Source organism: Poecilia reticulata, linkage group LG6, assembly GCF_000633615.1.
Source record: "Poecilia reticulata strain Guanapo linkage group LG6, Guppy_female_1.0+MT, whole genome shotgun sequence".
Taxonomy (NCBI): Eukaryota; Metazoa; Chordata; class Actinopteri; order Cyprinodontiformes; family Poeciliidae; genus Poecilia; species Poecilia reticulata.
This window is the reverse complement of record NC_024336.1, coordinates 15,670,403-15,695,097: the sequence shown is the minus strand read 5'-3', so window position 1 is coordinate 15,695,097 and position 24,695 is coordinate 15,670,403. Positions and strand designations below refer to the sequence as shown.

At 37.0% G+C, this 24,695-nt stretch overlaps 1 protein-coding gene across 2 annotated transcripts in view; it reads left to right on the top strand.

Annotated features, from left to right (window-relative positions):
- Positions 1–24,695, top strand: part of furinb (furin (paired basic amino acid cleaving enzyme) b) — a 122,132-nt gene that overhangs the window by 9,767 nt on the left and 87,670 nt on the right. For both annotated transcript variants that reach the window (XM_008411497.2, XM_008411496.2), the window contains exon 2: positions 2,732–3,011. In XM_008411497.2, the coding sequence (XP_008409719.1) occupies positions 2,835–3,011 (177 nt within the window). In that variant the 5' untranslated portion in view covers positions 2,732–2,834. The remainder of the gene's footprint in view (positions 1–2,731; positions 3,012–24,695) is intronic.

The window sequence follows — 24,695 nt, the reverse complement described above, 5'->3', positions numbered from 1 at the left end:
TAGCTCTGGTGGAGGCAATGGCGCCATCAATGCCTCCAACTTCAGACACTTTGCAAAGAAGCTGTAGTTGCAGCAAGAGATGCTCCAGATATTATATATAAATATATATATTAAAAAATATACAGTGCTTCAGAAAAAAGAATTTGTTTTAAGGCTTTTTACAGGTCTTTATTTCCAGGGTGGCAAAAGTATGGAGGGTACTTTATATGATTCTTTTTCTACTACCAGCAGTACTGACATCTAAAATGATCAGATAGTGCTATAAGTATTTAATTTCAGTGTYGATACATCKGTGCACTTCTATCTAGTGGTCATTTGTCTTCCTTTTGCCATTAGTATCATAAATTTGCTTGGAACTCTTGGGGTATGGTGTATATTATTATCATACATTACCATTTAATGTATGATAATAATATATACATTAAATGTCTGAAACATGAAATCAAATATTTTGTGTTTTTTGCAGGTCCTTTGATGCACATAAGTTAAAAAAAGAGAGAGAAAAAGCACAACTTGGCTTATTGATTTGTGTTTACTTCATTTCACGCTCCCACCAAAAAACACAKATCCTGCTCTTTTCTCGGCATCTTGGTACATAACAAAGAGTCAGCAAATAAACAGGGAGCCAGAAGGCAATCTWAAGAACCTGTGATTTTTCGAACAGATGCATAATGGTGGAAGACAAGGAAAACCCAAATGATTGTGYAGTTACTAGCTCAGTTTAATTAAACTGCTAAGAGATAAATTAGTTTAACTTTTCTTATTCTCTCTGAGAAGAAGTGTTTGAGCTTGAACAAGCTGRTGCCAACTTGTGAATGGTCATATTTGCCTCTGCAAAAAGGCTATAGCAACTTTCTTAGCAATTGGTAAACTTTAATCTGATCTGAAAACTCTTTGTTTTAGATTATCCTATTCTTCTTAACTCACACAGGTGTATATGTTTTTACAATCATTTATTGTTTTAAATAAAATCTATTATTATGATGATGATTATTATTATTAATTATTATTATTATTATTATTATTATTATTAGTAGTAGTAGTAGTAGTAGTAGTAGTAGTAGTAATAATAGTAGTAGTAGTAGATTTGAAACATTTGGTCCTTGGGTAAAGACAATTGATTTTCTCCCTGCAGATGTGAATCATCCTAGCAGTTTTGTATGACATATGTTCTTTGGTGCCTCAAATGCATACATGGCTCAAATATTGCTTTTTTTCCATAGAGGAAGACAATATTTTCCTYCCTGCACAGCCAGCTGATGAGCTCAAAATGACTTAACAGTGAGGGGAAAGTTTATCTCTCACAAGAGCTGAAAGACAAACACTTCTTTCCTCATCTGCTCACAGAAATCAAGAATTCATAATGTAGGAAAGAAACACGCATCCCTTCTGTCCCTCTGGCCGTCCGCCCTTCCATCCGAAAATGCTGAGCACATTGGAGATGTAGAGTGAAATCAAATGGAAGCTCTCACAAACAGTAAACAATTAGCAAAACATATTATGCATTCAAAAACATGTATTTCAAATAAATACAGCTAACTGCACCACTCATCCGGTTGGCTTTTGTGATGGTCTGGTCAACAAATTAGAAAACAACTGTGGAAAATGTGTTTTTAGGCTCTATACAGAAGAAAGTAAACAACTTATCCTTGTAGAAAGGACTCTTGCCAAGAGCTACTTTCAAACTCTAGGTTTCAGGCATGTAATGATTATTTTGAATAAAAAGAAAAAACTTTCAGACATATTGATAGCCAGTTAACTAACCATGAATTACTACGTTAGCAATTAAGATTGTACTTGTAAGAGAGACACGTATTTACAGGCAATTAGCCTAGGCAGCCTTAACAAGAGGTAGTTAAATAAGCAAATTCATGCACAGGATGTTCATCTGAGTGTGTAGCTGTCAGTCTGTCAAGGATATTTACAAGGCACCTGGACGAGAGCAGTTACTGTGGGTGTAGGTCAGTCCTGCATGTTTGTGAAAAATAAATAACTAATTCTCCAATGTGTTGTGGAAGTGCTGCAGGCCTGCAGCTTGACCAATTTGCTGGCATAATTATGCTTTTTGATGGCATCAGGAAGGACTTCTTTTATCTGACTCAGAGAACGCCAAATCAAATGACAGCAGAGTAGTCAAAGCCGAACATTTTTTTGTTTGAACTTCTGCTCAAATAATGATTCTTTTTTTAAATCTGACATTTTATTTTACTGTTCAGTTAGAAAATGTTGAGCATGACCTTACCAAACCTAATAAGCAATATTCCAGAATATTCAAAAGTGAAGAACAGTGTCTGAGTGAATATTTAAATACATTTTCGCCTGGAAGTTCTTTGTCTTTTTTTTTTTTTTTTTTTTGCCATTAGCAGTATGAGTTTGCTTTGTGCTGTTGCTGTACTGCAGCAAGATGCTTACTGTATATGATTATCATACATTACCATTCCATGTCTCTGGAACATACAGCGAAATAGAGAAATAATTTTTGGTTGCGGCAGATTCCTTCTCTGTTCTGATCTAATATTAATATTTTGTATATTTATGTAAGTCTTTCTTTCTCATAGTCTTACAGTGGACAGGAAGCTTTTTAAGGTGAATAATAGGATGTGTGGGTGATCCCCAGTTAGTCTTTGCTTGGCTCTGATTGTTATCTGCAGGATTATATTACTGCCCTAGACTGACCCAGTTTGGAAGGCCATGTTTTTGTTTATAGCTTGCTCTGTCCTCTCATCTCTAGGCCACTGCTCTACTTTGCTGCTGTAAGGTAGAGCAGCCCAACTCTGCCTGGGAAGCAGCTTCAGACCAACACGCAGACCACCCTGTGAAGAGTTTTCCTTTTAATGGATGCCCGGGTGGCTCTGCCGATTGTGTGGACAGGTCTTGTCCTTCTGACAGCCGAGCTGAAGTGGATTGATGCTGCCGAGATTTTCACCAACACATGGGCTGTCCAGATCAATGGGGGCCCTGGGGAGGCTGACCGCATCGCCAGGGAGCATGGTTTCATCAACCAAGGCAATGTAAGTTTTGCTCATGCCACAATACTCTTTTTTTTTTTCTAGGAAGTTGCACAGTGAATGCTCTGTGTGGAAGTGTCTGCAGTAATCTGTCTTATATGCACACCCAGCAGCACAGGTGCATATCAATTAAGAAGAAGTTCATTCATAATTAATTTCAGTAATTCAGTTCAAACTGTGGAACTGTTATTTTAATGGTATTGTTGCACACAGAGTGATATGTTTGAAATATTCGGATGCTTTTGGCTTACACCTACAAAAGCCCCAAAATTTCTCCCTTAAAAAATAAAAATGTGCAAAAGATGGAAAAAAGGCACTCTTAATACAAAATTGTTATGCACTACACATCAAAACTGGAGACAATTCAACAGTTTTCCAGCAAACTTTCATTGACACCCTGCACACTGTCTGCTGAGAGATCTGTAGACAAACACAATAATGGAAAATTGAGTGGAAGAATAAAAAGATTTTTAGAAAAAAGATACACAGCCAAGAGTTTGGGGATGTTTTGAGGGGAATGGATTGTGTAACTCTGCCTTCATGACAAGCAGATTAGCCTAAACTCAGCAGAATCTATGGAGCATTGTCAAAAGGAGGATAAGAGACACCCGACCCAACATTGCAGACCAGCTGAAGGTCATTAATAAAGCAACCCCTCAGCTGAGCCTCAGGTTGATTGCCACCATACCACACCACACAGACCCAATAATTAATGCCATATTCATAAAAAAATATGAACAATGTCTTGAAAGGCTTCATGGGTGTTCTAAATTTCATGTTCTGGATCATAAATCATGTAAATCACTGAAGTTATTTTCCCATAACAGTCTAATTTATTAAGATATTCTGGTATTACTTGTGATAAAGCCATACATTTAAACAATGAGAGATTTTGTTACTACATTTGCTGGACATGAAAAGTTGAACATCAGAGAGTTTAGTACGAAAACCTCCAGTCTGTTCTGCTCCATTGTTCTGCGCATTGCTGAAGTGTAACCTCTTGTCGTTCTTGCGAGCTTAAGAGCATACCTGACTCGCTAACTCTTCACGACTGTATTTACAAAGAAAAAAGACACAGATAATTGTGTTGTTCAGAGTTGGAAGGAAGAATTTTAGGTTTGTTGGCAGTAAACAGGGTTAAATTTTATTCAGAGCACTTAAACCTCTCTCTCTGTTGTTGTTTTTTTTTAGGCGATTCTAATTAATTAAAATTGATGTGTCACAGTTTTTCGAAACACAACAGAAACACAATTGCCAGGATAGGTGAAGATGCTGAGGAAGAAGTGGTTCTCTCAGTGACATGTTATTAAATTCACTTGAATATCAAAATGCTCCCAAAGCTAAACTTTTCACATATTTGTGCTCAGTACTTGACAGGAAGTTGCTGTTTGGTTTCCACCTCCCTTGTTGCTCTTCTCGAGACTTAAGTTCATTTGCATGCGTCTCTGCGGAGCTGCCTGAGTGCTACATACACCAGTGAACAGACTTCTGCGTTTTAAGAATAAGAAAGGATTCAGCATTCCCTCCTCTACCCACCTCAGCTAAAGAGGATTTTCCGACAAACAGCCTTGAAAAATTTATTTTTGCTCAGATTATCTTATTTATTAAGTGAAGGTTATTCTTGGGTGTTTTTATCTCCTGATCCCTTTCCAAGCAGTTTCCATAATGACTAATGACAGATTTGACATGAAGAAATTTGTGTCAGTCGTAAAATGTTCTCTTCGCCTCTTAAGTGTTAAAGTATTTACCCAAGATTTGACAAAAAGTGATTTTTTTTCTGTTAAATGCTTAAATTTATTTCCAATTGATCACTGCAGTTATTTTAGTCTTAAAGTTCACTGTAGAATTAAAGAGAAGTTATAATAATGCTACAATTTTATTGAATAAGATTATAAGATTATCTGGCATGCTGAGGTTTCTTCACCCACATTGCAAAAGTACATTCCAGACCCTATGCTAAAGAGAAAAAAATATCTATGAACTTTAAAACCCCACGCAATTCTTGTTTATTTCTGTGTTCTTCTTCTCGTATAATCACTTTATATACAAACAATGAATTGTTTATTTCTTTTAACCAAACCACAGACATCTTGAGCCCCGCTCTTCTGCCCATTTTCTATGAGATTGCATTTATTTATTTTTTCTTCTTGGTTAATTAGTGATGTTTTAAGATGATCCGCTGTTTCTGAATCACAAAGAACTTACACATTCCACCCTGGCTAGACATCAAGGACCTTTCATCTTGGATGCCTCATTTCTGTATGCTCCTATCTTAAAGTATTTGCTATACAGGAGAAACCAAATAAGTAGATTTTAGTATCTAGTTCCTAAGTGGATGCTGGGATGAACAGTGATGATTTATAGACTGTGTGCATTTCTTGTACTCTGGGTATTGGAAGGTTATATGGGGGTATGGGTTGGGTGAGGATTTGTAGAGCTGGGTGCTTAAAGGGGAAATGGCTTCTTTATTTTCCCATCATCTTTGATGCTTGTTCTGAAAGACACTTGAGGAGAGAAAAGAGGCTGATGTATAATGAGAAGGTAATGGGGTTTTTATCACTAATGTGATTATGGGATCACCGTTTCACTGATTATTTGTTCACAGTAGTTCCTAAAAATATGTAATATTTTGTAATAATAATTTGTTTTGTTTTTTCCTCAGCGTGTCCCTCTGTGTCCACAGAAATTGTCATTATGTTTTGGCCTAATTTCCCTCAACTGGATTTCGGGGGACATAAAGTATGTTTTCATCATTGGTAGTGTGTGAATGTATTGAATCCCAGGAATCGGGTTTAAATGCGATCGAGACAACCTACTGGCCAGGAGCATTTAACAAGTTGTCACAGAACATCATTATATCAGTTTCCTTGTAGTATGATCAATTTTTTTTTTTTTTCATTAATTTGTTGTGTTTGCGTAGGAGTTCTAAGACGGACCAGAGTTTACAGTGAAATGTCATGTTGTGCTCTTAGTGAGCTGAGTCAGAATCATTGTTTTTGTGAGAATGGGCATGTTCTGTGGGCGTTGACTGACTGAATCACTGGAGTCGACGTCTATCAGAGCCTTTTTTAAATCTCTTCATCACTCTGCCTCTTTTTCACCCCTTAACATCTTGATCTTCGGGTCTCTTTCTATTTATAGCCGCTGTGTCTTATATTCATACTTCTTGAGCCCTTTCAAATTTTGTCACACTACAAACATAGACTTCTGTGTCGGTCTGGGGATTTTGTGTGACAAAACATAAATAGTACAGAATTGTGTAATGGGATGATAAAGTAGCATGGACTTGATTTTTTTTTTTTTTTACACATGAAACTTTGAAAAGAGTGACTTGCATTTGTATTCAGTATTTTGTAGAGCTGCCTTTTGCTGCAAGAGCAGATGCAATTATTTTGATGCATGTCTCTATCAATTTCGAACATCCAGAAAATAGTTCAAGCTTAGTCAAACTTTATGAACACCATTCATAAATTATAACTAAATTATTGGAGACCCTCCATGAACTGACCATTCTTGAACTGCCGACTTGCCACGGATGTTCACTTAGATTCATTTTTTTGTTTATTTATTGGACCATAATAATATATGGATCCAAACATTTATCTAAGCTATTCTATTTTAGCTCTGGATACAGGATCATTGTCCTGTTTTGTGCTGACAGAAGCACATGTGGGACTAAATTAAGCTTTAGACAAATGTGGAGGGTTGTTCTTCGGGAAGGGATTTATTTTTTTCCTATAGAATCAGCTTTCTAAGGAGAATCTATGCGAGTCATTTTTTTGTATATTGTGTTAAGAGATCTTTCTTACTTAGCTGTGGGAAATAAATACAAAGATGCATACTTTAATGTCAAATCAGAAAAGAGGCAATTCAACCTTGTGGGTGTTTTTGTATGATTTAATTAACATAAATTAGCTGACATAAAATGATGGCGAATAACTGTAAATTGCTTTTATTACAAATATGTTTTTTTTTTATCAGATATAATTTCAACTAGTTGTTTCTTCATTTGATAGATAGATTTGATAGAAAGCTGTACTGTAAAAAGTACAGCTTTCTATCAGCATCACCTCATGTAGTAACGGTCAAGGATTTAACAGCGTTCTCTGTTTCCATGTGACCCGACTGCTATTTTCTCTCCAGTGGATACCTGTGCAGAGACTCATGTTCTTTTACTTGCAAACTCTCCTCTTGCTCATATAAACCATCATTACTCATCCAGTGTTTTGCAGCATACTGACTAGCAATGCTTCCCTCTGCAGAATTTGTTGTTCTCTGTTTCAGACATGACTCTGAAGCTAAAAAAGGGAATACTGCTCTGAAGAAAAGCCGTGCAGTTTTGCCGGAGGCAGCGATGAATTTCAAGAGACAGAGTTTGCTGAAGTGCTAATGCATTATAATGGTGCTAAGAGAATAATGTAAAAATGGTAACACAAGATAGCCCACGCCGTAGCACGGCTACAGTAATGCAGGTTATTCTGTCAGATGTAACTATTTATTCATTCTTTTTTTCTCCTGTGTTTTTTTTCTCCTGCCTTCACAAAAGATAACAGAAAGTGAAAGTTTTACATTTATTCAAATTATTCTTCTCCAATGTGTGAAGTTTGTTCTATTCTAAGCAAATCGTGAATCTACTTGGTCTCAGTTTTAGTGCCTATAACCTTTTAGGTAATAAGTAAAATGAAGCTTGAGTGAAATAGGGTGGAGATGATATAATTCTGCAACTAGATCCTAAATTTTGTCTCACCATTAATATAAAAAAAGATCAAACTGACATTAAATACCAGGTGCTACTTTCAATACATTTAACATTAATCAACTGCTTCTTAAGCACGTCATCTTAAAACTTTGCTCTGTTTTTCACTATCTAAAATAGCTGAAATAAATAGTGTATTTATGTGAAGTGGCTGTGTTTATTGTTGTTAATTAAAAAAATTATACTCATGTTCCTAGTCTGGGATTGACAAGTCATGGCCTATTTTATTTTTTCTCGCTGCATCGCTTCCTTCCAATTATCATTAAATCTTTTATCGGGCCAGCTGTTTTTGTTTTTTATTCAAGACAAATATGCCTTATAAATATAGACTGAACAACTAATGAAACAGCAGATCAAAAGATAAACAGCATGATTATTACATGTAATGTCACTTAGAGCTTCAGAAGCTTTGTTTATGTTCTTAGGCTTGCATATCGAATAGAGAAATAAAAAATAGAACAATTGCAGTGCTTGAATAAAGGATGTGAAACTTGAGTAAAAGTTCTTTTTTTTTTTTTTTTTTACATGTCTCCTCCAAAAACTGTTTATAAAGAGGGCAATATTGGTGTAAAATTGTAAATAATAACTGAAAGAAATTACTTTTTAATCATATAGGCCTAATCTTAAAAGCAACTACAACAAAGACGACATAGAAAATGTTACATATTTAAATGTTTTATGTATGCTTATGCTCCTGTTAAATTTAGAGCCAGCAGAACAGAATGGGGAAGACTGAAGAGATGTGTATTGCTGGAAAAGAAAACCTCAGATATGCACAGGGTGTTTTGGAAAGTAAGATAAGGATGGCTTTTATCCTATATGAAATATTGTATAGGTGGAGAGTTAGAAACATCAAAGAACTTTTGATTTTTGAGGCACTCAAAGTGCAGTGCAAAAAACGTTTAGATGATTCTACCCAGCAAGTCTGAACTCTTGCAAAAACTATTGTTAGTGAACACCTGCTGTCACTAGGGGTGTGCCACATCATCTCATTTACGGTAACACTGGTGGATTTTTTGACATAGGTGAAAAATTTATATTGCAATATCAAATTATGATGTCACTTAACCTGTGCAGCTCGATGCACAATATGGTCCATGCTCCTTTATGGGTTCTTTACCCAACACCATAAAAACAAACAACAAGCTGATCGGCTGGTCCACAGTCGTACCTGCTGTTAGGCAGAGAAAGTCATCATTTTAAAGCTAAATCTGCCTAAGGATGAAATATTATTGGTCTTAACTACATCACTGTAAAATTAGCAGTGCATTATTTGTAAAGATGCCTGCTATTGCATTACATTTAGTTTAATTTAAAGAAGCTCTTTCTGACCAATCATATTTTTATTCTCTTGTAAAATGCTAATGTTTTTGGTCATATTAGATTTGTTCTAAGGTTAAAATAAATTCCACTGTGTTCAAGACTTCATAGCATCACTCTAGGTTGCCATGGAAAAAATTGGTAGCATAATATTTCTAGCAGCTTTTCTCCAGTGCTAGAGAGAAAGTGTCACTTTTTTGCCGATAAAAATCATCCCAACATCCCAACACCACAGCAACTTCCCATTAGAGATGCAGATTATTTTAACACCTATATAAGATTGTCATTGCATGTCTGCTGTATTTAAGAGAAGCTGAAACTTTGCACAGTTTTTTCCATCTCTCATTATTTACATGTACTCAACGCTTCTTTGATGTTTCATCTTTTAATTATCGAAGCCATGAAATAATCCTGCTTTGAATTAATCTAATTTCCCTTTGTTGCTTTTTGCAATTCATCTACCTGGGTACTTCCTTTATTATTATGTCCATGACATACACCGTCATCACCGAACACATCAGGCTTGCACGGAAGAGCCTTTTAGGTTGTTCCAAAATGTATCATAGAAATGGAGTTTCCACTGAAAGCCACAGAAACTATTACTTAAAGGGTTCCGAAAAATTGTGTTTGTGTTTTGACCTATGAAATCCAAGTTATACGTGCTTCTTATTCTCATGGCTTTAGGATATAAGTCTGAATTTCTGCAAATAGATATTTAGAAGAAAGGCACTGAAAAGGTTTCTGAATGAGGGAAAGAGCAGTGAGAATAAATAAGGAGTTGGAAAAATGGTAGGGTGCTCTGTGTGCCTCTGAGATATGGGACCAGTGGTGTGTGTGTGTGCGTGTGTGTGCGTGGGTGCGCGTGTGTGTGCATGTGGATGCGTGTGTGTGTGCGTGCGTGCGTGCGCGTGTGCATGTGTGTGCGTGCGTGTGTGTGTGTATATTCTCTGCTTGTATTCAAGTCTTTTCTTTTCAGGAAGATTTTTGTAGAGCTGCTCCCATTTCTAATCTTGCTATTATTTACCATGGATGGATTTGAGTATGGGCTGCACAGTGGCGCAGTTGGTAGAGCTGTTGCCTTGCAGCAAGAAGGTTCTGGGTTCGATTCCTGGCCCCGGTCTTTCTGCATGGAGTTTGCATGTTCTCCCTGCATGCGTGGGTTTTCTCCGGGTACTCCGGTTTCCTCCCACAGTCCAAAAACATGACTGTCAGGTTAATTGGTCTGTCTAAATTGCCCCTAGGTGTGAGTGTGTGTGTGCATGGTTGTGTGTCCTGTGTGTCTCTGTGTTGCCCTGCGACAGACTGGCGACCTGTCCAGGGTGTACCCTGCCTCTCGCCCGGCACGCCAACTGGAGATGGGCACCAGCAACCCTCCCGACCCCACTGAGGGACAAGGGTGAAAGAAAATGGATGGATGGATGGATGGATTTGAGTATATGAGGATGGATGTTTGTTGTATTAGGCCTTTGCCTCTGCTCAGAGTTAAGAATGTAATTCCTTCTCAACCACACTGGTCTCTTGGCTAGCTCGCGCATTTTCACTGACAGAAATGTTCTTGGTACAATGGTAAAATTTTGTATGTGTAAACATACCAATAAAATATGTTCTTAGATTTTAGCTGCACCTCAGGGAATTTGCCTGTAATTATGTTATTTATTCTTTCCTACAGTTCAATCTTCAGTTGAACTATAGAAATCCACTCAGAACTATGCCTACATTTTTTCCTTTCCGCCTTGCTACAAGCCAGTGTTTTTTCAGCTGTCAACATACAAGAGAAGAAAAGTGGAAAAGATTGAACAACAGAATTTCTCCTTCTCTGTGTTTCTTCAAAACAAGAGTCCTTGTGTTCTGTGTTCTTGACATAATCAGATTCATGGTTTCTTGAGCTTCTGTGTGTTTGGTGCTTTTCTCTGAATAGGGGTGTTATTTCTCTTATGGGTTCAGATACAAAAATATGGGCTACATTCAAATATCTGCAGAAAGTCCAACCCTAGTACAGTTGGAAAGTCCAATTAGTATAGTTGGAAATTTTTACTATCTCATGATTCAGTTCAGATTTTTGGGGCCACGATGTGATTGAAAATACATTTTTGATTCAAAATAAATATTCATAATAATTCCTTTTTCAACCTATATGTGTGCTAAGAATCCTCATGATCTAGTCCAGTCTACTTTGCAAGGCAGAATAGCAAGCGTAAACATTACAGTGTCTTTTTCATGTTTGTTAAGTTTTAAGCAACAGTCTATTATGCAGGATTTCAGAACAAAATCATTAACTGTCAGTGTTAAATACTGACCGATAAACAGAAAATAGTGCTTTTCTCACATTATTAAACTAAAAAATATAACAAAAAAAGGAACCTATTAGGTTGCTGAATAGAAAAATAAAAGATGAGAAGAATAAAATAATGTGAAACACTTAATCACCCATGAACAGAGAGATGTCTATACACTGTCTGTGAGAAGGACTGTTGAGATTTACTTGCCACTCTATGTCAACTAAGTGGACAGAAACTGTGAGATAGGTCTCTGCTGTCAGGGCAGTCTGGAATCTGTGGTGAGAGCAACACTGTGCTGTTTGTCATGCTTTTCATTTCAGCTCCTTTTTGTTGTAGCGCCCCTCTAAATGAGTGGTTACGGTTGTGCTAAAAGAAATGTTAATGCACTTCTTGGAGCAAAGTTTTAACTCATAACAGCCCTCAAAATCAACCGTGCTAATTCGCATAATGTCTTTTCCACCATGTTTTGGTCATGCCCTCCACTTTTCTGTCATATTATCCTCAACTTCGTAGCACATCACCAAGTTTTGATTCAGAAGTTGACACTGCCCTATCATGTAGCACACCTGAATGAGCACTATATTAAGGAGATAGCTTAAGAAGCTTGTTGAGTGTTTATATTTCTAAACAGAGCCACATAAAGTGCAAGTTACATTCCATATTGGAATCCTTGGATGATGAGCCTTACAAAGGGATTTTTGAGTGACGATTGGCTGTGGTAGAGGGAGGATTGGGTGTGAGTTGGCTGCGGTGGAGACAAATCAATTGGATGGTGCAGGTAGGCTGGAGAATGTCTCCCAGTTTGGATTTATGACTAGGCTTCATAACAGTAATGTTTTAAAATACATGTTTACCTTCATTTTTATCTATGCCCAGTGGACTTGACATGGCAGATAAATTATGCTAGTACATGAAGTTAGAATTCATTTTGAAAGGTAAACCAACAAATCCTTAATAGATGAAAGAATCAATATGACAATATTATCCTATTTAAGATGAAAAATGTAATATTCCCTCATGATTTTTACATGTACATGCTGTACAAGAGATCACTTGTTTACATAGAGACTTTTCATGATGCATCACAAGATCAGAGAACAAGGCAGATATGTGATAGTTTTAGCCTTTTTTTTCAATAGATTTTTATTTTAGTGTTATTTTAAGCCACTGAACTGATGGACATGTATTCAATGCTTTTTCTTATTGAAGTGTACTACATATGCCATGTTTCCAGTTACCAAAATGGTGAACCTACACAATTGTAGACTTATTCAAACAAGGTCTGCACCATAGTTTAACTTGAGATGCTGTTCACCAGGGCAACATCAAGCGCAAATGAGATGCAGCAATTTTAATGCAGCAGAATGAGGCAATACAAACTTCAAAAAGTAAGTACAGCTGTTGGTTTTTAATTTATTCTAACTATTATAAAAAGCTAAAACAACAAAGATTTCAAAGCATGAAAAAGAATATCCATAATTCCACGTTTTTATCTTTTCTGATTGCCTGGACCCCACATAGTTTGGAGGTATGTTTTTTGTCTCACCATCTCGTGGTGCCTTCTGTTCCCACAACTCCATGCTTCACAGTCGGAACCACAACAAAGCTGTTTGAACTCATGAACACCAAAGATGTTCAAAAGAATGTGCGGACAACTTGGATCAGACTTTTTCCACAGTTGTTGTTCACATATGTACGTCCCAGCAGGAGATATTTTGCTGGAGATGAGCTCACCCTCTCTCAGCATGAAGCACAAGAGAAGGGATTGCAGGGGAGCTTTTATCTAGAGCGCACAGGATATAATGCAAAAGCACATTGTGGAAATTCCTGCACTTAAAAGGCATCAGTAATGATGGATGAGCCTCCCTGATAACTTCCTTTGTGCTGATTTCAATACAGCGGAAATTGGGCGAGTGTGTGAATGAATACACAATATCAAAAAGCGAAGAAAACAACTCACAGGTCAGCAAAAAAAACAACTAGAAAGAGTATGAACCAGCAACTTCTATCCTTGCATACACCTGCATTTCCCCTTACTTGCAGTAAATGCTACGTAAGATTTGCTGCTTAGTTGCACATTGTTGTACTAACTGATTTACCAAGTACAGTATTTTATTTGAGGCCTAGATGGAAAAAGAACCAAAACACCTTTAACATTTGGCACCTCTTATTTTTAGCATTGTAAGTTCTTCAGGAGTAGAGTAGCCCAATCGTTGTGGAAACTATTTTTTAAGAGCATACTTAAAAATGAAAAGGTGCATGTGTCATAGTTCAATGGTAAACAGAGCTACACCAGTCTTCCAAAGCTTTTTCTGACAGATACAAATTTCTGTTTTTCTTTTTTAGTCTGAGTCAGTGATTTTTCATTTTGACCAGTTCTGTTTTTGTTTTCTCTCTTTTTTAAAAACAAAAACAAAAACGTGGGTTGTATGTGCAGATCAAACCAATGTTGTTTTGAATTTTCCAAGTAATTCAGAGCTGATCAGGGAACATTGGTCAGTTCATTTATCTGGTTGATAAATCACTACATCCCTTTTACTGTGATATCTAGATTGTTCTGTTCTATTCCAAAATGTTATCCCTATGTAGGGCTGGGCGATATATCGAGAATACTCAATGCACCGCGATAATTTCAATTTACGATAGTTAAAATGGCTATATCGCAACTACCGAGTATAAATTGTTGTTCAAATAATAAACTTTCGCCGTCAAATTCACTGTGAGTGTGAGCGCGGTTTATCCACACCCTATGAATGCATCACTAGTCCCTCGCCCTTCCCCACCTGAAAATGTTCTACCAATCACGCTGCACGGAGAAAACAAACAACGTGGTGACAGCGAGAGTTTGAAGCGAGCCGTGAATGAGACGGTAACTGAAGAGGAGTCAGATTAACTAGTCTAGTTCGGATGAGAAACAGCGCTGGATCAATAATTTGGCAGTAGCTTGGATTTTTTATATGGAGGATGTCGAACAAAATGAGGTAATTTGCAAAACATGTTATAAAACTATTGCCACAAAAGGCTGTACCACAAATGTATCCACCCAACCCCCAGTCAGACTACTCTTCTACATGCCGTTCATAGCCGCGCTGCCGAGGTAGAACTAGTCCGTTAAAGTGAAACCTGGAGACGTAGGTATGATTCATTTAATGCTATGCAATGGGAAAAATAACTCAAAACTACTTATTATTTTTTTCTTTTCTTTTTTCCTTGCTCTCTGTCGGCTTTATGATACGCGCAGACTCGTTGTCATAGCAACTGGCAACAACGCAACTTTATCTATCAGGATTCAGCACCAAAAACACTCAAACATTACCCTACATAGAACAGAACATTCAGTTCGTTACAGTTTTCGGTTTTTTGGCTTGATGTGTATTTTGCGATTATTAATGAATGATTGCTGAAGTAGATTAGCCACTAACCAAAACACACCTTAATCCACAGCACATCTATATGTTAAGTTTGTCAAAGTCAAGCATAACTGACCTACCTCCCTCTCCCTTGCTGTTTTTTCTTAGTTAAAAGTTATTTCTCAGCTAGTTATCTAGTCATAGTGTGTAGACAGTTCATAGCAAAACACTGCATCCCTTTTTATATGAGCTTACATTTAAGTCTAGCAGAGAAATGGTTGCAGGAACTTGCGTGGGTGACATCATGCTGCAAGGGGTCTATAGTTTAAAATAACATTGAAGCTCCTTTAAGAATATTGTGATATATATATATCGTCTATTGTGGTATATAGCAAAAATGTATCAGGATATTACATTTTCCTCATATACCCCAGCCGTATCAATATAAAAAATATACGTACAAAGTATATGAAATTTACTTGCTACTCAAAAAAAAAAAACTTGCAGCAAGGCCAAAAGTGTCTGATTGCCAATTAAGGAAGTTGTTTTATATATAAAAAAAATAAATAAATAACCACTACTTGAAGAAAGGGTCAAGTGGCAGATACAACTGGAAAATGGGACTTAGTTAATGTGCTAATTTGAAGGATGTCAACACTGTCATTTTAACATTTCTAATTGTTAAAATTAAATATGATGTGCATAGCATGTTTCAAATGTGCATATACGGAAGTGTCCATAGTCCAAATATGTGTAGAGAAAAGGTAAGTTTGTACCTCACATTCGCATATATCCGTAACTGCTGCAGGGATTGTTTGTGCCCAGAAGCAACATATCTGTGAGAGCGGTCATTTCAGCATTCAGGTCAACAAAAGACAGCGACAGCATGACATTTTAAAAAGAGGCTACATGGTGTGTGATCACAGAAGTGCTGCTGTTGTGGATTTGGCTTTTCAATTTCACCACTCCAAGCTTTCTGCATTAACAGTATCTCGGTGAAATACTGAAAGTACTGCACCCGAATCATACTTGTGACATCCTTTTGTTAGGGTTGTGCAAAACAAAATTTTATATAATTGCAAATTAGTGCACAAAATGCCAAAGCAGAGTAGTCCAAATCATCTGGTTTTTGCAACAATCAGTACAAAATGGCCTGGGGGGCATTAATAAAATGAAATTGAAGACACACTTTTGCCAGATTTCAACAAATTGGAGCTCTTAGTGCCATCATCACTGCTTTCATAGTTACATTTATTGCTGCCGCTGACAGTAAATGTTATTAACATCACTGCTATCACTGCTGCATCTGCTCCTGACACTAAGCGAAACTGAAATGATTGTGACTTCTCAAGGTAATATTTGAGCTGCATTCCAATAAAAACAATCAAAGGTAAACAGTGTTTAATGTTGGCTAATATTAATGTTTACTGATTGTATAATCACTGACTCAAATTCAGATAGCCACAATGCCTTTTGAGGTGAGTCGCCATCTTCATTAATTAAATTAAAATGAAATACTAATCATATTTAATGTTTGATATAAACCCTTTCAGATGCTTTCAGGTCTTATAATGCAGAGAATAAACCTCAGCCTTTTTCCTGCCTTCAAGGTAAAAATGCACAGGCCTTGAGAAAGCCTTGGGCTCTCCACATCGTTCGCATGTTAAGAGGACTGCTCAAGCAGGAAAGCCAAATGAGTTGCTTACCTATTGCACCACCATCATTTCCGCTGTATTTTCAATTTAACATGCAAAATCTCTTTTTTTATATTTCTGAAGTCCTGCTCAACTACGTTTTTTTTTTTTTTTCTACTAATAACATGGTGCGGTCAGAAGACATTTTCTCTGTGTGCGTTCCCTTTTTCACAGGAGCCTTGCTGTGAGAATTCTTTATTAGAGATGCAATAAGTGTGGGCATCAAAGAGGGTTTAAATGAAATAAGAATTAGCAATAACGCAGCCAAGTTGTAGATGAGTGGGAATTGTTACCCACAGATGGGAGCCAGAGATCAGATCAGTGCTCAACCAATATTACACTCTGCTGTCAGAGCCCCTGAACACCTCACTGAAAATGTGCAAATGCACAAATGCTATATAATTGGACTTTGACTGAGGATATTTGCAAGTTATTACTTTTGATGCGGAGGGGGGGGGGTTTGGGGGTTATGTGAAAAGCCCACATTCTGTCATCTAGCATGAATTTCTCACATCTCAAGATATGTTTTACTATTTGTTGTTGAAATTGCAAACACAGTTTGTTTCCTATAAGAACCCTTGATTCATCACATGATTTCTTTAAACACGCAGTCAGCTTTTCATACATAATTTAATATCTAATAAAATGTAATTCATTTATCACTCAGGGTTCATTCCTCCAAAAGAGTGCTATGGATTGAAATCCTGTTGAATAATATAAGCAGAGGTTATGATTTATGTTTGAATTTCATTCAGAAGAGTTGTATTTTTATTATTATTGTTATTATAGCGTCTTTATGCTGTAAGAAAGACGAGGTAGCATGGAATTCAAATTTTGTACGTTTCATTTCTGTTTAATGATGGAAAAAGAAAATAGAGGATGTAAAAATATTAGTATTTTAGAACCCTGACAAAAATGTATTTCAATCGTCAGTCCATCCTTTTCGCCAACAAACCATCATTTTGTCCACCAACATAGATGATGTTGGTGAATGTATTTGAACCATGTTTTTGAGAGCTAATTATATAGTAAATTGGCTGAATTTATGTAGAGCTTTACTAATCATACTGACCAGTCAAACTGCTTTGCACTAGAGCAATCTCAAGCAGCCAGAACAGTAGGCAGATAGGAATTAAGTGCTTTGCCAAGTGGTACATTGGCATGTGGGGGAGGAAGAAGCTGGTATCACGCACACAACTTTATACTGCAAGACGACTATTCCTGAGCATTAAGCCTAGCCTTGTCCCAAAAAGCAATACATCAGATAAAGGCATGATAAATTAAAATGAGCTTCATCAATTACAGTTGATGAAGCTGTAATTGATGTAATTCATTTTTGTCATGTCTCCTTCTCTTCCAAAGAGACTGGATGACAAAAATCTTTACTCTTGTGCGTTGACTGACTCGTCCCCTTCTTGTTTTCTCGACACAATGTTGCTCCCTCTCCATTACCTATGGAACTGGTGCAGTGAGGCAACAATTGCTTTTGCTCCTCTTGCAAAGCGACTGTCAAAATTCCAACTACCTGGGCGCAACATGTAGTTGTGCACACATGGACTTGAGACGTAATACAATCAAATAAAATCATGAAGTATCTACTCGTGTCATACCATTAGTATATTTAATAAAAGATGAAGACAAATACATACAAAATTTAATTTGTTCCGTGGCCTTAAAGCAATGTTTTGTGTGCAAGCCAAGATTTTTTGGTAATAAATGCAACACTAAATCAGCTGAAACAGTTATTGAATCAGCATAGAGAGCATTTGTTATGCTCTCTATGCTGCATAATACCATAGGCTGTTTTGGATCTCTTGTTCTGTCCTTTTTTTTCCATGCTAAACAAACTGCTGACATGTTGATGTGATGCTGGAGAAAGTTTGGCAGAGTAATATGTACTTTGTGCCACTGTGAAAAGAAAAAAAAAAGTTTGACCTTTTGAGGAAAGCGAAATGGAGAAGTAAAAGGTCTTGAAGCTGGTGTTATCAAGCCAGCTCTGAAGCGTGACACTTGATAAATTGCTGAGTAATGTAATATTGCAGTGACAAGACAATAGGGATGATGAAAAACAAGGTAGCTCTGCTTTACTGGTAGAGATCAGCAACTTTTTCCTGGATTAGTTAGAAAATAAGTGCATTCGTTAATTATCAGTAACTTTTTATGTCTGAGATCTGTCATATCATGCATATTCAAGTCAAAAGCATCATTATTATAGAGAGAATTATGTGAAGCACTTGCAGATTACATTCAGTTTCTAATTATGAATTTTGAATAAAATATCTACAGTTGTATAATTAGGGGCTAATGATCCATGTGGAAACATTAGAGTTCCTCTGAATGTGTGGATGATGGGTGCGTAGGTGCCATCAAGCAGCCCCCTCATGCGCCCAGATATGGAAGACGTGCGCTGGGCTTTTAATGGGGCCAGATCATTCTCTGTCTGAATAATACAGAATGTGTGTCTGCCATGTGGAAAGAATACCGCAGTACCGGATGAATGTGAAACACTGTTGAAGCGCTCACCCCGTTTCCAATCTCCATTGTGATGCTTTGTGAGCAGCTCACTCTAAAATTTAAACGCTGGCGATGTTCTTCAGACTGTATTCTTCCAAACTACAACTGACATGAAAGAATGAAGCACTGACCCAAAACGTATCAGAGGTTTTGGTTTCAAATACTTCTACAACCTTCAGGGCTCTTAGTCGCCATTGATAAAGAGTTGGTCTCAGGTTGTCAGCAGTTTAAGTTGCAACTGTGGAAAATGACTTGTGCAGGGCTCCTGCAAAATCTGCTGTTTCTCTGCAACATTACTTCCTCTTTTCTTCAGCAACACAGTCCCAACTAAAGCATCCATTTGTTTCAGACGGTACTCCCCAGCTGCGGCAGGACAATTTTCATACATATGATGTACTGTTTTAACCTACAGTTTGGACGAGCAAATTTATTTATTCATATTAATGGATCTTGCAGAAGAGTAATGCACTCACTGTCTAAATGTCTCCTATTAGGAAGTCGAGCAGTGTAACAAGCGCTATAATGTTATTGTCTTCATTATATTACATGCTGTAAAAAATTATTTCATTTTGTTAACCCTTATGCAAGAGCTGAATTTGACAATAGATTCAAAGATTCAGTGGTATCCAGGTGTTAATTCCTTCTCCCTGTATTGCAAAGATTCTTCCCATTATGCAACCATCTGAAGCTTGACAAAGAAAAAAAATCATAAATGTGCTGTTCCTATGCTGAAAAATGCTTCAGCCATTTATCATTGTTATGAAAGCTATCATGGGACCTTGCACAAGAGTCTTTTATTGTAAGTGCTCTGTTCTCTTATGTTTTTTCGTCTTGCCACACAAATCCTTGCACCCTTTGCTGAAAATGGTAGGTAGTTTAGTTCCTTTCTTTCTGCTGCATTAGATTTATACACCATGGAGTAATATAATGACTTCACGCTGTTAAATCATAATGAAAAAGCTGCCATGCCTGAACATGGTTTTTCCCATATCAGAAATGTCACATCTGCTTTTAAGTACATATTGTGTTCTTTATGTAGAGATTAAAATTAAAATGTCTTTTATTTTATTAACAGTCTTAACTTTAAAACTTCTAAGTAGCTCATGTAATGTGAAACCTATTGCTATGAGTTAAGGTATTAAGTGTGTTACATTACATCTTGTTAAGTAGTACTAACTAAAATGCAAACCTGTGGCAGATCACATGTACACCTGTAATGCTAGAAAGTAGGGGTGCCATGATACATCAAGGTTATTTTTTCTTTGCCGCTTAATAGGTTCACAAGAACAAGATAAACAACACATTTCTATAGGGTGCCCAAAATAGTGCCCAACCAATGAATAACATGTATGGTCTTTATTAAAGCTTATATAACTGAGTCCTTTTAGCCCGCCAGAAAAGTAATATTTATTATGGAGTTCATCACACCACAGGGAAAATGTCAAAAACAGCTTGGATCAGAATAATTGCAATAAGCATAGAAAGTGTCAAGCTTAACGCACTTACCTTCATATCTGGGGCTCATACTAAGTCACATGCTGTATATTATATTACATATGGAGTGGACTCCCACTTACTCACTGTTCGGTATTCTCAGATTCAACCATTCACAAATTTTTCTGAGGAATTTATCTCCAATTTATTTGCAGAAAATTAGCATGTTTGTAGATTTTTCATAGCGCATTAGGTATGATATTCAATACAAAATTGTCGGGATTTTCTGCATTCTGTGGAGTCTCTGTGTTGCCTGTCTGCCCCCTGATTGTTCTCGGGTGTGTCTCGTTCCATGATTACCCTCTGTGTATTTAATGTCGCCTGTGTCTCTGTCTTTGCCAACTCATCCAAACAGTTGGCAACAGAGGAAAGGAAGGACTATCTTTTAACAGAAAGAATAGTACAAGCAGACAAGTGCTATGACCAACAGTGGATTGACAGTACAAAGCAGATACAAGGAAGAAGTCCAACTTCTACTGAAAACAGAGATAGAAAACATAAAATTAAGATACTGTTTAAAAAAAACTAGAAGTATCCCACACAAGTTTCTTTCCACTGATTCTTTCTGCTGCCATTTTTGAATAATATGCAAAATATTGCAGTTACTGTAAAAATCATCACTTGCGCATGTGTTTCACATACGTAGCAAAACTACTACAACTTATGTGCTTGCTGAGAGTAAGCATGGACAAAGAAAATAATGTAGTGATTAAACACCTAATATCTATCCCCTTGTCGGTCTTGTTGCCTATGTAAATTTGAAGGGCAAGGATTTCATGCTTGGATTAGCAGCTGTAATTGAAAATATGATGTGCTACTGTATATGTGCTGCTCATGCTGTACTTGCAGCAATATTTCCTTATGCCATCAGCAGCCTTTAAGCAAGTAGGAATAGACATTCAGTCATTGAGCAAAATGTGATTTGATGTTATGTGCTTTCTTACAATATTCTATATCCACAAAAAGTAGATGATTATTACTTTTGACACCTTGTCTGCTTGGAAAAGTGTGATTTATTTCCTTAGCAGGTGATTGCTATGGGTGTTTGAAGTAGTTGCCAACCTAGGTTTAGATCTATGTATACCTGTTTATGTTCTTGATTTCTAGTTGTTTTGAGTCTGTTTATGCTGTGAGTAATAATAATTCTGCACTCTAAAGTGCCAGCCCTCCAGGTTCAGGCACAAAGCCAGCTTCTTTACAGAGGATATTTCAGACTGCAGTGAGGATATTGAAGACTCAAACTCTCTGTGTCAGTACACAGAGAAATGCAATTCTCAAATGGAAGACACTATGTTTTGATGTCCTCAAGTATCTGTACTCCATTGGTTCAAGGCAGGCTGTAATGTTCCATGAATTTCAACGACTTTTGGTTCAATGATACCCACAACCTCTAATCTTACAGTCAACTCATTCCTGTAGTTCAGTGGCTGCTGCATTTCTTTTTATCTTTTGAAGAGAAAACCCATTTGAATATTCTTTTTCTTATCAAAGTTGGATGTGAGTAAGATATTATTCTTCAGTAATATTTAGATTTTTTTTCATTTGATTATTTCAGAATATTTTTTTTCTTTAATAGTTTTAATACAGAAAAAAATGTTGTCCTTTCTTTTCATCTGCTCAACAATTAATATTGTCGAACAATAAGGCATATCATAGGTACAAAGAAGTAGCAAATTTAGTACCATCAGCATTGATTATCATGAGTTACTGAAGTAAAAGGAATGGAAACATTTTCGTGTAGAAATAAATTATTAAAATGAATATTGCATTTCTGGTTGTAGGGATTTGAGTTTTTCTGCGTGTTTAATTTACCATAGGTTTCTGTTTCTGTGGAGTTTCTGTCTTGTCCTGTCTACCCCTTGATTGTTCCCAGGTGTGTCGTTCTGTGATTATCCTCTGTGTATTTAATGCCAATTGTGTTTCTGTGTCTTTGTTGGGTCCTGGTCGTATGTCGTGTTTGGCTGCCTGTCTTATCCGTGTCTTTACCAGTTTCTACCAGTAGTGAGCCTAGCTCTGTTCTCCTTGTGCTGCGTGGTTTTTGGACTTTCTGCTGCCGATTCATTAATAATATCAACATTCTCACCGTTCAACCTGGGTCTGCTGCGTTTTACCTCACCACCACTAACCGCAATTCATGACAGTGGCAGTCTATAAATGGAAATACTTCAAACTGATTATGTAATACAACACTTAAAGTAAGTATTAATTCAGTAATAGACCGGGTATCATCCAACCTTTGTTGTCCTGTGATGGTTTTTTTTGTTGTTTTGTTTTTACGCTTATTTTCTTAGTATATCTTTAAACGTCCATGAGAGATGTTGCATATTATGATTATTAGTATGGATATAAGAGGATCACAATTTTGTCTTGTGTGAATCAACATGCTCCTACTTGCTGATGAATTTCCCCACTGAGAGACCTTAAAAGTTATTTCTATTCTATTTTAAACTTGTAATCAGATTGTCATTAAAAAGAAAAAATATGAAATAATGTATTGTCACTTTTTTCTTTGTCTTTTTAGAAATGCACACAATATCCATCACTGTAATATGAAATAATTTGTTTTATTTTCAGTAGCTGTGGTTACCTCGTGAAAAATAAAAAGTAGACCCGGCACAGAAGTATTTTGATCTGTGTGCTTTTTGGGTTCACCAAACATATGCAGCCAAATGACTAGACAGGACTAGATAATGGAGGTTTTTGTTCATGTCTGACCTTTAGCAGTGAATAGTGTAATCTTAGCTGTGTGTAGCTAGATGACCAATGACATGGCCAACCTACCGCACTTTTCCACCCACTTCGCTGTGCAGCAAAATGCTGCGGCCGATGAGTGATGCAGGCAAGGTGCAAAACATCAGTTCATCTCAGGAAAAAGCTGCAAAGATAGAATCCACAATGCCTCAGCACTCTGAAGATAAATGTGATCATTTGTAATGTGTTCACATACAGTCTGAGTCTGTCAGTAGATAGGACACCAGTGATTTACACAGAAGTATAGCAGAAGTATAAACCTGAGAGGAAGGATAAAATATAACCACTGAACCTGTCTGTATTAATGGATGGAACCAGAGGAAGAGTCACCGGGGTTTAGAGGGAAAAAAAGAGTAAAGGGATTAAATTGAAATGCAAGTGGAACGTATTTACTTCAGTTTCTGCAAACTAGTGCGGCAGAGCCTGACAGAAGCTGTACTGGCACCAGTGAATTCAGCATAGGTGATGTGTAAAATGGTTAGTTGGCTCAGTTACACATTGCAAATGAATAATCTAGCAGTGCCATCGAATTTCAACCTTCATATCAAGCCATCTTCAGATGATCAACCCCAGAGGGGGTTTGGATGGAGGTGCTGGAGGGAGAACAGCTTGAGACTGAAGTTGACTTTTTTTATTGACCCCGTCTCATGCAGTAAGACAAAGGCAGTTATGAAGAAGTTTGAGTGTGTCAGTTTGGTTTCTCACAGGTGTTTCTTTAGTGTCCTGTGATGTATAAGTGAGAGTGTCAGGTGATTTGTCTCTCAAGGGTTTGTGGTTTGGGGTTTTTGATGCAGCAGAGTTGCATCTTCTTTTTGTATGTCTGAAGGTGCTGACAGCTTCCATTTTCCTGAACTGAGTCCTTGAAGTTACAGGGTAGAGGACATTTTACTCACTTCCTCTTCAGTGGTACTTCACTGTTGCTGCACACCCATGGTACCTCTCTAGTACTTCTGATTTTTCTCTTGCGTGCACTGATAGATTGACTGATCTGAGTCTATGAAAAATCAATAGGACATAGCTTTGAGTGCTTTCCATATTGATTTTTCATGGAGAGTAGTTTTGTGCCAACACGAAGAAGGACTTTCCTTCTTTAGGAAAGTGTCATCTTTGACGACCCAGTGACCTGATCGATTGAATTATGCAGGTTGTAATAAAAATGTGCACAAACCTACATCCTGTTTGACAAAAACTATGTTCAAAGATTTTATCCCATTTATATTTATATTGTTCTTTTAGTGGAGTTTTGAGATTGTTAGCTTGTAGAAAACAAGTTGCTGTTTGTTCTGTCACTAGTCCATTGATGCTACTCTTTATCTGAAATTATGTTGTGGATTTGCTGTCTTGCTTGAGATCGTTGTTTTAAGTGTGACCCCATTTCAAGAAACCTTGTGCTGAACAGATAACCTCACAAGTGACTATAGTAGACCTTGACTGGAGATAACAAGGTTTTAAATAGTTTTAAAATAGCAAAAAATTGTCTGCTCTCTGTCTCTCTCTCTCGTATGTATGTATGTATGTATGTATGTATG